The sequence below is a fragment of the Mesoplodon densirostris genome, chromosome 1 (genome assembly GCF_025265405.1).
Source record: "Mesoplodon densirostris isolate mMesDen1 chromosome 1, mMesDen1 primary haplotype, whole genome shotgun sequence".
NCBI classification, from domain to species: domain Eukaryota; kingdom Metazoa; phylum Chordata; class Mammalia; order Artiodactyla; family Ziphiidae; genus Mesoplodon; species Mesoplodon densirostris.
Genome location: NC_082661.1, coordinates 186,450,633 through 186,464,884, shown reverse-complemented (window position 1 = coordinate 186,464,884; position 14,252 = coordinate 186,450,633). Strand labels below are relative to the sequence as shown.

The following is a 14,252-nucleotide window of genomic DNA, read 5'->3' as shown; positions in this document are numbered from 1 at the left end:
TTCTAGAAATTTTAATATATTAGTCGTACTAAAAAAAATCACTAAAATTTCTATTAGCTCTAAGTCACTTTCTTACACTATTTACAAAAATAAACTCAAAATAGGTTAAAGATGTAAATGAAAGACCTGAAACCATAAAACTCATGGCAAAAGCATAGGCAGTACATTCTTTTGACATGTCTTAGCAATATTTTTCTAGCCCTGTCTCCTCAGGCAAAGGCAACAAAAGCAAAAATAAACAAATGGAACTACATCAAACTAAAAAGGTTTTGCACACCAAAGGAAACTATCAACAAAACAAAAAGACAACCTATTGAATGGGAAAAGATATTTGAAAATGATACATCCAATAAGGGGTTAACATCTAAAATACATAAAGAACTCACACATCTCAATATCAAAAAAACAAACAATCCAATTTTTAAGTGGGCAGAGGATCTGAATAGACATTTTTCTAAAGAAGACATACTGATGGCCAACAGACACACGAAAAGATGTTCAACATTACTAATCATCGGGGAAATGCAAATCAAAACCACAATGAGATATCACTTCATACCTGTCAGAATGGCTGTTATCAAAATGACAACAAATATCAAGTGTTGGTGAGGATGTGGAGAAAAGGGAAACCTCCTACACTGTGGGGAATGTCAATTGGTACAGCCACTGTGGAAAACAGTGGAGTTTCCTCAAAAGATTAAAAATAGGACCACCACACAATCCAGCAATTCCATTTCTAGGTGTTTTGCCAAAGAAAACAAAAACACTAATTCAAAAAGATAATATGCACCCCTATATTCATTGCAGCATTATTTACAATAGCCAAGATATGGAAGCAACCTAAATTCCCACTGATAGATGAATGGATAAAGAAGATGTGATATATACATATGTGTGTGTGTGTGTGTGTGTGTGTGTGTATAATGGAGTATTACTCAGCCATAAAAAAGAATAAAATCTTACCTTTTGTAACAACATGGATGGATCTAGGGGGTATTACACTAAGTGAAATAAGTCAGAGAGAGAAAGACAAATACCAAATGATTTCACTTATGTGTGGAATCTACAAGACAAAATGAAGAAACAAACAAAACTGAAACAGACCCAAAGATACAGAGAACAAACAAGTGGTTGCCAGAGGGGAGGAGGTGAGGGGGGTGGGTGAAATGGATGAAGGGGATTAAGGGGCATAAACTTCCAGTTATAAAATAAATAAGTCATGGGATGTAATGCACAGCATAGGGAATATCATCAATAATATTGTAATAACTTTGTATGGTGACATAATTACTAGACATCGTGGTGATCAATTCATAATGTATAATAATGCCAATTCACTATGTTATACACCTGAAAACAATATAATATTGTATATGTCAACTATACTTCAATAAAAAATAATAAAATAAAGTAGTCTTAGAAAAATCTTTCCCAAAAAATTTCTATGAGCTCTTTTTTTCAGAATGGTTCTAAGTAGAAAGGATGACTGTGCTTCATAGGAATTGCTCCATGAGTGGGTCTGCTGAAGGATATGTTTTACTCTAACAGAAAACAAGAAGTCCTCTTTCTCACAAATCAGCATGTCAGCAGTATGGCATAAGAGTCTCCTCTAACGTCACATCACAGGTTGACATATCCACTGTCCAGAATGGAGCACAGGACAAAATATCACAGAATCTGTGCAAGACGCAATGGCAGGGGACTTCCCTGGTGGCACAGTGGTTAAGAATCCACCTGCCAATGCAGGGGACACGGGTTCCAGCCCTGGTCCGGGAAGATCCCACATGCCACGGAGCAACTAAGCCCGTGTGCCACAACTACTGAGCCCGTGTGCTGCAACTAGAGAAAGCCAGGGTGCAGCAATGAAGACCCAACGCAGCCAAAACTAACTAACTAACTAATAATAATAATAATAAAAAAGATGCCATGGCAGGACAACACCTCACTGTCTGCAGATAGAGCTTTGTCCCTGGCAGAGAACTAGAACAATAGCTCCCAAGCCCACCTGTTCAGGTGCATGGCTGCATCAACACAGGTCAATATTTTCCTCTTGTGCAAACTCCTCCACATACAAAAGTGGAGAAGAGAACAAAAGCTCTTCTTTTGCAAAAGTCTGAAAGAAAACTGATGGATACTGATAGGATAACAGCATCTCCCAAACATTCCCATCTCTTTGTAAAGTGAAGTTACAGATGTTCAAGGGGCTTTGCTTGGGCATGACTGAACCTCTCATTAGCCCATCTTTTTAACAAACAGCCATGGAACTGGTCTCACAGCCAGAAGCTGACAATTCACACAGTGTACAATCAACTACCTGGGAGTCAAGTAGAGGCTGAATCCAGGATTTTCCATCACATGCCTTACACAGATGCTATAAATGTCACATAACACTGGACCACTTGGTAGAGAGCCTGGGCAAAGCAGGAAGAGTTTCTCCCATAGGAATGTTTTGGTTTGAGAGTGGCCTTTAGCTCTGAGTATTTTTAACTACACAAACCTTACTCAGTAAAACTCTCAGAACGGATCCTGTAATTATACTTAACCCTCTGTTCCACGGTAAAATAATTAAGTGCTACTGAATACAACCCGTCTATTTTCCCTTTAAGTCTTAATCAAAGTGGAAAATCCATTTTACAGAAGAACCATAAAAATAAATAGCCCTGGCATATCTGCTGCAAGTGTTATCAAACTCCTACTCTAATTCCAGGGTTGTGGATTAAAGTGTTTCTTATCTACCCTTCCGGGCAGGGCCTCCCTCTATTCTTGACCTCCCCTGTAATCTCAAACCAATGCATATATATGCACAGCCGGCCCTCTGTTACTAATGTCTGGAAATCACCAATTAGAACAGGTTACAACATCTGTGTGGCTTATGCCCTTCATTGGGTTTCCATAAAAATGGCCCACAGGGATCTCTTTAAGCATAAACTACAAAACCCTTCAAGGAAAGTGGAGGCAGTAACATTTCATAGCTACACTAAAATTAAGCCTTCAGTGTTCAAAATCCCACAGACGTTACCCAATTGGGAGAGAAAGTGCCAGCTCAAGATGATCGCAGAGCTGAAAGGAAGCTCAGGAAGCATCAGGTTCAAACTCTTGTTATACAGATGAGAAAAGAGCACGAGAGGAGAGATGCTCACAGATACAGCTTAATTAAAGGCAACCCCCCCACCACCAATTAAACCAGGTTTTCTGATTCACAGTTTAGATCTTTTTCCATATCACATGATATTTTTCTTTCTTTAAGAAGGAAACTCTAGACCAAAAAAAAAAAAAAAAAAAACTTGAAGAGAAGATGGTCATGCAACCCCCCAAAAAAGGTCAAAGGTAACATTTTTTTTAAACATCTTTATTGAAGTATAATTGCTTTACAATGGTGTGTTAGTTTCTGCTTTATAACAAAGTGAATCAGCTATACATAAACATATATCCCCATTATCTCCTTCCTCTTGTGTCTCCCTCCCACCCTCCCTATCCCACCCCTCTAGGTGGTCACAGAGCACTGAGCTGATCTCCCTGTGCTATGTGGCTGCTTCCCACTAGCTATCTATTTTATGTTTGGTAGTGTATATAAGTCCATTCTTAAAAGAAACACAAAAGGCCCAAGAAATATTCAACTTCAAGACTAACAGACAATTTAAACAAATTTATACAAATTTCACCAATTTTATGTTAACCTATCAAAGTGGCAACATTTAAAAGACCAGTCTCCAGTGACGTGAATGTTGTATGCAATAGACAAGGCCATATACTGATGATGACGGTAACAAACGGGACAACCTTTCTTGAAGGTCACTTGGCCAATACAAAACAAAGCCCTTTAAAATGTTCAAACCCTTTGAATATTTCACCATAAGAAACCTATAATCAGGAAATAAGCAATTTCACAAAAGTATAACAAAAATGTTCATTTCTTTTCTTTACGATAAAAACTTGAAGGTAACTTAAATGCCCAACTATAGATTATTAACTATTTTGCAGCCATTAAAATGATGTTTATACTTATATTTAATAACATGGAAATATTCATATTATGTTTTTAAGTTAGAAAGGGCAGATTAGAGGGTTATAGTATGATCCCAGTTTGTAAAATAAATTTCATGTGTGTAAACAGAGATGTACCGAAAAACTGCTGGGAGGATAGCTCTGGAAGATGAGATTAGTGGTATTTTGACTTTTGCGCGTTATATTTTTCTGCATTGCTAGAAATGAACATGTTTTAGTTTTGAGATAAAAAATAAATATATTACCATTTTGAAAATATAAAAGGTGTTAAAAGCAAGAAACAACATGACTAATGTATCTGCCAACATGCACAGCCCAGGAATGCCTTTAAATATAAAAATGAGAGCTCCAAAAATAGAGCTACATTTTCCTAATCCATTTCCCATCATAATAAAATACCTGAAATGGCTTATAATTGTTTTTTAACTAAGGAGGGGAGAGAAATTCTCATGTACTTGGCTTCATATGTGAATGATACTTTAAATGTAAAATTTTAAGATGACAGCAATAATAAAGTTATTAAAATAACCTATAAAAATGATGTTTTATCCTTTAAATAACACAAATTTTCTATTAGGGTTCAGAAGGGGATCTTCATGAAGAAAACTAGGAGAGGTCCTGAGGAGAATCAGAATGAGGCTGAATTTTTACACAAGGGTGAGAAGTGACACCCGCTTAGGCAGTGGCCCACTGCTCACGGGCCCCCATGTGGCAGTGACTTTGCACCTGCAAAGGGAGGGTGCCCCTCGGAGGCCACTGAGAAGGAGCAGCAAGTGGACTGCCAAAAAGGAAAGAAATCGTGCTATTGTTTGTTGGATATAATCACACTCATCATGATTTCTTTTTCTTCTTGTTTGTCGAAATAAAAGTAGGGTGAAGGGGAAATGCATCTTAAGACTTAGCTGCATGGGGCCTCCGTGGTGGCGCAAGTGGTTGAGAGTCCGCCTGCCGATGCAGGGGATACGGGTTCGTGCCCCGGTCTGGGAGGATCCCATATGCCGCGGAGCGGCTGGGCCCGTGAGCCATGGCCGCTGAGCCTGCGCGTCCGGAGCCTGCGCGTCCGGAGCCTGTGCTCCGCAACGGGGGAGGCCACAGCAGTGAGAGGCCCGCATACCGCAAAAAAAAAAAAAAAAAAAAAAAAAAAAAAAAAAAAAAAAAGACTTAGCTGCATGTAATTCTCAAGTCTGAATAACACCACCATTCAGGAAACAACAAATCCACTGCATCCTCTGCTAGAAAAAGATTTTTTAATCATCAAGTAATGACAGTAACTCAAGTTACCATGCCATTTTATCACTTGAAATCAGAGCAGTTTTTTTTTTCTTTCATGTTTTTTAACCTGCTGTAAGGATTTGACTCTTTCAGAGGATTTTTAAGTATTTCTTTTCAGCCACTTACACTCTCTCAAACATGCTCTTCTCCCCACTCCTCCAAATCTAGTCCATTTTTTAAAAAATTTCTTTGTTTTGCTTGTGATGTGTGTTATTTGCCTCTGAATTCTTTCTCTGTGTTATCAGCTCCAGAATGACAGCACAGGCTCTCTGCCTGCTTGCCTCAGGGATGGTAGAGCAAACATAGTACTGAGTGGTGACACCTCAAAGTGACCTAGTGGTGTCCAATTTTAAAATTTAATGACATTATTAAAGCAAACGTGTGGAGGTTAGAGAAAAAAAGCCACAGCTGATAATAAAAAGTAACGGAAAATTAAACTGAGAATGTAAAATGCTTGATGAACCTTTCTTAAATGTAGTAAATACCAGAACCTCTCTCTTTATAGGCTCCAGGGTAATGTGGGACTCTGTCTTCTACGACATGGAAAGGGTCAGTTAGTTACTGAAGACCAGAAATGCCTTAAGATGGCTCTTTCTGGTGCTGAAGACCTTGAAGACAGTTTTACAGAAAAGCCCAAGTATATATTTCAACTTTAACGTTCATCACCCTTCTTGACCAGCCAGCTCCAGGCACAGCAAAGAAGCTGTGAGGTTTTTTTCTAGCTCCATCTACTACACCTTTCAGAAGTTTTCTTCTGCTCGTGAAGTCCCTGAGCATCTCTTGACCTGACTCAGTCTACACTCAGCCCCTGCTAGGTGACATGTAGAAAGATCTGGATAAACTCATTCATACTGGGATAGTCATCAAAGTAAGTACAATTACACCTGAGATCCTCATTCAATTCTAACGACACCCTGAGAGGTCCACCTTCATCCACTTTTTACCGATGAGAAACAGAGACTGCAAATAAGTTAAGCAATGTGTCTTGTCTGCGGTCACACGTGCTAGTAGGGGTAGACTTTAATTAATCGCCCCCCCCACTTTAAATCCACCATTATTTCTACAACACCACTCTGCATCTCATGGAATGAATATATGACCTCTGCCAAAGAGTATGTATATTTTAATAGAAAACAAAACCTGGGTTCAGTGAAATGAATCTCCAAACAGTGGAAGTTCAGGAAGTAGCCATGGTCTACAGTAGGACTTTTTTTTTCAATCCAGGAAACTTCCCAATGACCCTTAAACCACAGCACACAGATTGCTATCCATTGCCCAGTCACAAGTTTAATTCCCATTTTGCTTTGCACTTAGGCACTTCTGACTTCTAACTTCAGACATCTTTGCTCTAGATTAGTTCTTAAAACCTGAAAATTGCAAATCTCACTGAGAAACTGGACTGATTTTTGCTAACCATGATACTTTTTTGGATAACAATCTCTCTTGCAGCTTTAACAAATGAAGAAAAGTCAGTGAAACAAATAGCCTGGAAAACCATTCGTTCCCTTTGCTTTTCTCTGTCTTCGTAGAGGGGCTTCATCTTCCCTGCATACAATAATCCAACAGCTCTCCTCATATATCAGATGTCCTTTTTCAGTCTCAACTGCCTTGTCAAATACAAAAAATTCTACATAAAGCAGTATTTCCAACATTATCTTCTCACTACCTATGCGGACATGGATTTGTAACTTATCCCATTTACAAAGTGGTAGATTTGCAAACCTAATTTCAGGGCCTAGAATAGTGTCTGGCTCATTGTAGAAGGCCACGTATCAATGCTGAATAAATGCATAAACGAATTCATTCTGTCCACCCAGCATCTTCACATTAGTCTTTCTCCCTTCTCCACTTGTACCTTAAGCACTTCAGATGCAAGGAAAGTGTGGAGCTGCCTTGTAAATCTAACTAACAAGCTCTCTGAAGAAGAAACAGATATGTATAGGTCAGCAAGATATATGCCTGATTTGAGAACTGATCTTCTCTTCCAATACAAATACTATAGCCTTCCCATTGTCCATAAAGACACAGATGCCATAGACAAGCCCTCTGCCTACAGATACTCAAAGAAATTTTGAGATTACACTGTTCATCAGGGCCACAATCCACATCCTCTCCTCACAATCCCAAAGTAGGCCCACTGCAGGCCCCTTAAGAAAGTGCAGTCATCCCTACCTGTGGTCACCTGTGACCTGTGGTCACCGAGTTATGGAATTTTCCTAAGAATAATAAGCAGAGACCCTGCACCTCTCCTGAAGGAAAACATGATCTTTAGCACACCAACCTGAAAGATAATAAGGCAGCTTAGGCCAGTCTCTTGCTAGAAAATGAAAACAATAATCTCTCTTTGGAATGTAGCGACGTGTGCTCAAGGTGTTCAACATGGTGAGTTGACATTCACTACACAACACTAATTACAAAGATGCCAAAGCTGCTCTGCACCATGAGGTTCAGTGACTTGTCCGGGGTTGTACAAATGATCCTCGGCACCAACATGACCTGACTCAGTCATTAATCCATAACATTCTGCTGGCTCCTTGCCCCACCCAATTTGCTCTACCTACAGCTAAAGGAGCTTGACTTCCACCTACAAAATCAGCCCAACTGAGGGACTAGACCTAGACCAGTTTCCTTCTTACAGAATATTCCAACTGTATTTTACAGATGACAAAACTGAGGCCCAGAGAAGCTCAGCACAATGTCTAAGGTCAATGAGTTCTAGAAATCTAGTGTCCAGACTTCCAGTCCAGTATGACCAAGGATGAAGGGGGAGGGTTCTATTTAAAATATTAATCTTATGCTAATAAGTGGAGGAATGCAAATCTGTACATATAAACATGGTAATTTTTCATATAACATAAAAGTGAAAAGCATAAGAGAGAGGACTGAGAACCCAAACTGGATGGAAATACACCAAAATGTTAACAATGGCTATGTCCAGATGGAAGTATGATGGATGATTTTTAATTTTTTTCTCAATATTTGTCTGTATTTTCCAAATTTTTTGCAATAACCCTTACTAGTTTTATAATATAAAAAAGAGAGAGAATAAATGTTATAGAATATTCAGCTCCGCTTACACTAGAAGTCATCTGCATTGAAAGAGACTCATGGGGAGGTAGGTAGAGCAGAAAAAAATGATAGGAACTTAAGACAACATACTTACCCACCAACTGCGGGAGAGAAGAAGCCTCCCTGTCCAGCATGATGGATCCTTTCTCCATACATGTCCTCAGCTCAAATAAGCTATGAAGGGACAAGGTGGCCACGTGGGGCTTGCTCCATCTCTCCCCACCCTGTTCCACTTTTTCTTCAAACTTAATCCACCTAGAAACATGAAATTAGTGAAGAACCATTAAAAGTGTTCTCATCACCTCTGGAAATAGCAAGACCAACCTCCCAGATCCACCCCCACCAGCACTTCCAAAATGTCTCCTTTTGTGGAGTTTTAAAAGCTTATTCTATCATTAACTGCATTACGTTTATAAATACACCAAACAGACTCACTAGACCACTCCTCCCCCGATGTTAGAGAGAAAGAAAACAAACCAAAAGGAGCCAACGCCTCCTTGGTTTTATATCTGTCTATATGTAACCATGAAATCCTTAAGAATGACTATTGAACCAAATTCTTCAAATAATGTAGGAAAAATATGCATTTCAAATTCTCCATGTGGGTAGAGCCTACAGTGTGTAAAAAAACCACCACTGTGAGAATTCTGTTGTGACTTCACAAGGCACGTTTATATAAGGTAAAATATTAGTATGAACCAATACTGATCTTAAATATCTGAAAACATGGTGTTTGAAGTGGTCAGACAAATAAAATTCCCCTTTCATGCTTAAAGAGTGCCAGCATGTGTTGCTGTATCTTACTTTAATACATCTCTCTCAGCTGACACATGTTCCCCTCTCATTGAGATGCTAATAGCTTTACCCCTCTCATGTTTGGCTCCACATGTGTTTAAAAATACACAAGCTCAGTGAACAATGCATCTACTCTGATAATAACAGATCTCTCATTAACCTTAGTAATGGAACAAAAAACCCTCTCTTACAGTTTCTTCTTTCTAAGATTTGTAGACATTTTGATAACTTAGCAATATATAGGAATGAAAAAAGTTTAATGGAAATGAGAGCAAAACACACTTGACAGTCTATATCCCACATATTATACATACTGACTCTTCCTACACTGGTAAAGGAAAACAGGAAAGCATCATCATTTTGCTATTCATCATGACCCAAAGAAAAATGCTGCTTTCTATCACTTCAAACCTCTGAAAGATACTGAACAAGATAAAGAGGGGGTTAAAAATTGTTTTCCTACATTCTTCACGCAAAGGTTTAATGATTGAAAAATGTTTTCCTAGAAAAAGCTAAACACTCACCCAGCTCATTAAAGATGAGAACAAAGGGCAGAGATCAGAGGAAGCTCTACATAAGGTATTATTTATAGACCACTCACCACCCCCAGAGGAAGAAAAGAACACATTAGTAGAACCATGAGTGAAAATAGATCAACAGATCAGCCACAGTGTCAAAGAAAATTCAGAATTTTAATCAAGCCCAACACTCATGTGATTCATAAGTATATGAGCCATATCCCAAAACTCCTTCTTCCCTCTCCTGGCCAGGGAACTTCCACGCTTCAATGGCAACCTTAGCCCCAGCTTCACCCTCCACTTTAAGACCCTCCTCCTTTCCCCGTATCCCCAAAAATGTAGGGAGTAGAGGTTTTTACATGTTTTCCTCACATTAAAAAGCCAACACCAAAGAAGTTCTAAAACTTCAGAACTGGACATTGGTTTATTCTACAAAAGTGGTTGTGAAACATTCTGAGAGAAAGACCTTTAATATTCTTGTGTGTGTGTGTGTGTGTTAATTAGTAGTTCTTCACCTTGGTTGGTATTAGAACCACAGAAATAGAAGGAAGTGAGAGAAAAATGACAACTTTATATTACATTCTTACAGAATTCTATGGATTTGCCAAAACAATAAGAGGTAATTGGGTTATTTTGAGAGTAATCATTTTATGGAGTATATTACATTGGCTAACTTTAGGCATATTATCTTTTCAGGCTTACTCACAGAACCTCTAACCATATTGACTGGGAGCTAGTATATGAATCATATTTACATCTGATGTTACAGTTTTTTGCTCAAGATGAGACTCTAGAAGATTCCATAGTTTATGAAACATAGTCAGGGTTACATATAATTATGTTATCGATAAAGAGTATAGTGACCTTGTTTTTATTCCTAAGAATATTCTTATTAGCTGAGGGACAGAATCTTTAGTCACAGAATTTAAGTCTAAGATGAATGACAAGGGCCAGCTAGAAACTCAGTAAATGGGAGTTTACTCAGTAAATGGGAGTTTACAGCCTTCACTTCCCTCTTAACTTTCCTAAATGATAACCAGTTGCCCTTCTATCAGTCACCATAAATCTGTACGGCCAAATCCATTTTGTAAAAGAAAACCAAGCCTCACTAACATACGGTATGCGACAGCAGCTCTTTTCTGCTATCATCTTCAACTGTCCAAACAATATAAGTTTAATAAAACGTTCTTTAAGAAAAAAAGGAACAAAACCATTACATCCTTCTGTGACCAATCTCCTCTCCACAGTTTGTCTTAAATATGACTTTGAACAAGTTTTAAAAGTACATTTAGAAATAATAAATCCCAACTAGCTTGGATTTAGGGAATAGTATTACTCACCCTCCTGGATTATACCAGCCAAGATTAGGTCAAGCTTTAACCATAATGGAATGGGAATGTAGTCTCAAAACTAGCCAGGTCCTTAGAATCTACATTCCTAAGAGACAAGTATTGTCTCATAGTTCAGTTTAAGCATCTATTTCACTTTGAGTTCAGTAAATATTATACGTTGAGATGATGTCATATCATAGTATAGCTAATTGCACAAGGTAACTCTGGGATAATGACTATTAAATTACTTTAAAATACATTGCTCTAATTGTTCAAGGACCTGACTGTACTTCCAATATACACTTTTACTCAGAAAGTAATGATTTGCCCATTTAAACAGATTGTTTGCAGGTAGCTTCATTCCAGAAACTACACATGCTATGTCTATCCTCCTCACATATCAAGGACAAATTTGGAAAAAAACTGAAAACGACTCAGTTCAAATCAGAACCCATTAAGGAAAAGGCTAAGGCAAAGGTACCAAAGTTCAGGCTATTGGAGTGTCAATGAATTTGTAAAGGTGCTTTAGAACCATGTAATTACATTAAAAAAAAAGACATTTTTACTGTAAAATGTACTAAAAGCTACTATCTATCCTTCATAATAACTATGAATAACCATGTATTTGCAATAAGTTTCCTACTTTTCCTTTTGTCTTAGTCCTTGACATGTTATAAGAAAATTAATTTCAGAAGCTGGCTTTTTAAATACTGGCAATTACAAAACTGTTGTAACCTTGAAGGAAGAGTTTATTAGGTGAAGTTTATTTATTCCAAGGTCTTTGAAGAATAATGATAAAGTACACTGCAGTTTAACCCACTTTGAGTGACTGCCAACCAAACAGCATTTCACTCATTTGTTGAAGAAATAGAAAGTCCACTGGGAAACACTGAATTTTGCAACTTTCCAATCATATGATTAAATATACTTAAGAAAAGAAAAGACCTCTAACTTTAAAACATGCCAGTTTTACAGTGGAAAATAGACATGACCTTTGCCTTGGAATATAATCCAACTACGTAAAGCTATTTTAAAGCAATAATAAATTTCTTGCTAACTAATAAGTACCTCATCGCACATAAAAGAAGCCAACACTAGTGTGCATCTGGGATAAATGATGTTTTTAAGGAGAATTCTTAAATATCTAGATCAACTGTGAAAGTTATTGCAAAACAGTGTAGTAACCACATATAATTACATAGATGATTAAACTCCTTATTCTTCAGACTTTTTCTTACAGAAAAAGTAAACTTGGTCTAAAATGGAATTTTCCAGAGCCATCTAGTAGAGGAGAGAGAGAGGGGTCAGGATAGATTGGGAACAGAGAGGGCCCTATGCAAAGCCCCAGGGTAAGTGCATGTGGCTGTGTTTGATGGCCAGGCCCCGAAGTCATGTTCTCCAGAGGGAGGCAGGGTCACTCGTGCTGTCCCACTAGAACTGAAACATCAGTACCCTTTTCCTTTGTTGGCTTGTTGGGTTTATTGAAACTTGTGATGTCTTTCCTTTTTACCCAGGTTTGGCCGTAAAATTTGAATCGCAGGGAAGAGGGGAAGTGATCTTTAACATATATTCTTATAACAGTGATAAATTCCAACATGGCCCATCTGAATATTCGCTGAGGGAAAACTGAAAGCCAATAACCATGTTTGCAGACATCACTGACTCAAAGGAATACAGCGTTTGGAGTGGTAGTGATAGCCCTTCTTCCTGGCTTTGGGCCATCACCAAAGCCGGACCATGACTTATTCTTCTACCAGTCTTCTTCCTGAATCCATTAGCTAACGCCTAGCCACCTAGAAATTGCTAGTGAGAAGCACAGGCTCATTCCCTAATACCAAATATTCCATTATAACTACTGCTACACCACTGAATGTCAGTATTCTAATGACCTAACACTGAGGATACTCCTTTGAAAAAAATATTCTCTGCATTCCACTGATTATATACATTTCTCAGGTCTGATCATTCTACCCTTGGGAGAGTCAGTGAAAATTCAAAGTTCTGACTTTCAGGAAAGGGAACAGCAGGGAAAAGATGTAAAAAAAGATGGTGGTAGAATTGGCTTCAAACTTCATGTAAATAAAGATTTCCCTTGTTTATAGTTTTACATGACTACTGTGCTTTGTGAGACTTCAATGGGGATATTTTTCCTACCACTGAAACCATTTTCCTTATTTTTTAAGACACACAGCTAACGTGAACTTCCTGAAGTAAGACTAAAACTGCAGGAATGCTGAGACTCAATGTATGATATTCTTGGTCAAAATCAAATCATTAGTCAACTGAAAAAAGTATAGAACATTAAAAGGGAGAGTACTAAAGAGGGTACTATTGTGTTCTATGGGGTGTAGGCTCAGAGTAGAAACTACACTGAGCTGAAGAAGTCTGGCAGGCTAGTTCTCTATGGAATAAAATAGTCCATTTAATTGGCGTTTTCACAAAAAGCAAATAATTCTCCATTTTATGTTAGCCAAAAGAATATTCATGCTGCATTTTCATATGTAAAATGAGTTCCTTCTAAGCACTAAACTTTTGTTAGTCTGGTAGGTTTGAGGGCTTTTCATGGGGAAAAAAAGCCCTATCAGGAATGGAAACTGGACATCATAAATGACAGTCAGAAGTTACTGCAAAAAACATTCAGGAGCAGTTACATTGCAGGAAGTAAAAATCACGGACAATTTGAATCATTTCTGGAGGCACAACCACCTCCAAACTTTCCAACAGAATTTAGGTAGAGCAGTAAACTAAGAATCAAGGTTCTATTTCTCTAGTCTTTCATTCTATAAGCACGTATTTCTCGATTGTGGACTGTGTGCCAGGTAGTTGTAGACACTAGGAATACAGTGGTGAACAAAACAACCAAAAATTCCTCCCCTCATGGAGCTTTAATTTTATTGGAAAGAGACAATAACAAGATATGTTAATATGCTAACTGCTGATAAGTGCCAAAGACAAATAGAATGGAGGATGAGGGATAAGAAGGTTTGGGGAAAGTTTCTATTTTAGACAGGGCAGTCATTGAGAAGGTCATATTTGAAAAAAGACCTGAGGGAGGTGAGGAAATGATCCAGGGAGATGACTGTGAAGTACAGCAGGGAGAGCATTTCAAGTGCAAACCACATTTGAACAGCGAGTACAAAGGCTCTGACACAGGAGTATGACCAGGCCAGTGAGGCTGGAGCACAGCGAACCAGGGGGAGAGAAGTAAGAAATGAGGAGATGAGGTCAGAGATCATAGTGTATAGTACATGAGGGAGGCAAG

At 38.3% G+C, this 14,252-nt stretch overlaps 1 protein-coding gene across 2 annotated transcripts in view; it reads right to left on the bottom strand.

Moving 5' to 3' along the window:
* SLC4A4 (solute carrier family 4 member 4) overlaps positions 1-14,252 on the bottom strand; it is a 305,356-nt gene that overhangs the window by 195,861 nt on the left and 95,243 nt on the right. For both annotated transcript variants that reach the window (XM_060092522.1, XM_060092530.1), the window contains exon 4: positions 8,441-8,601. In XM_060092522.1, coding sequence (XP_059948505.1) covers positions 8,441-8,601 — 161 coding nt within the window. The remainder of the gene's footprint in view (positions 1-8,440; positions 8,602-14,252) is intronic.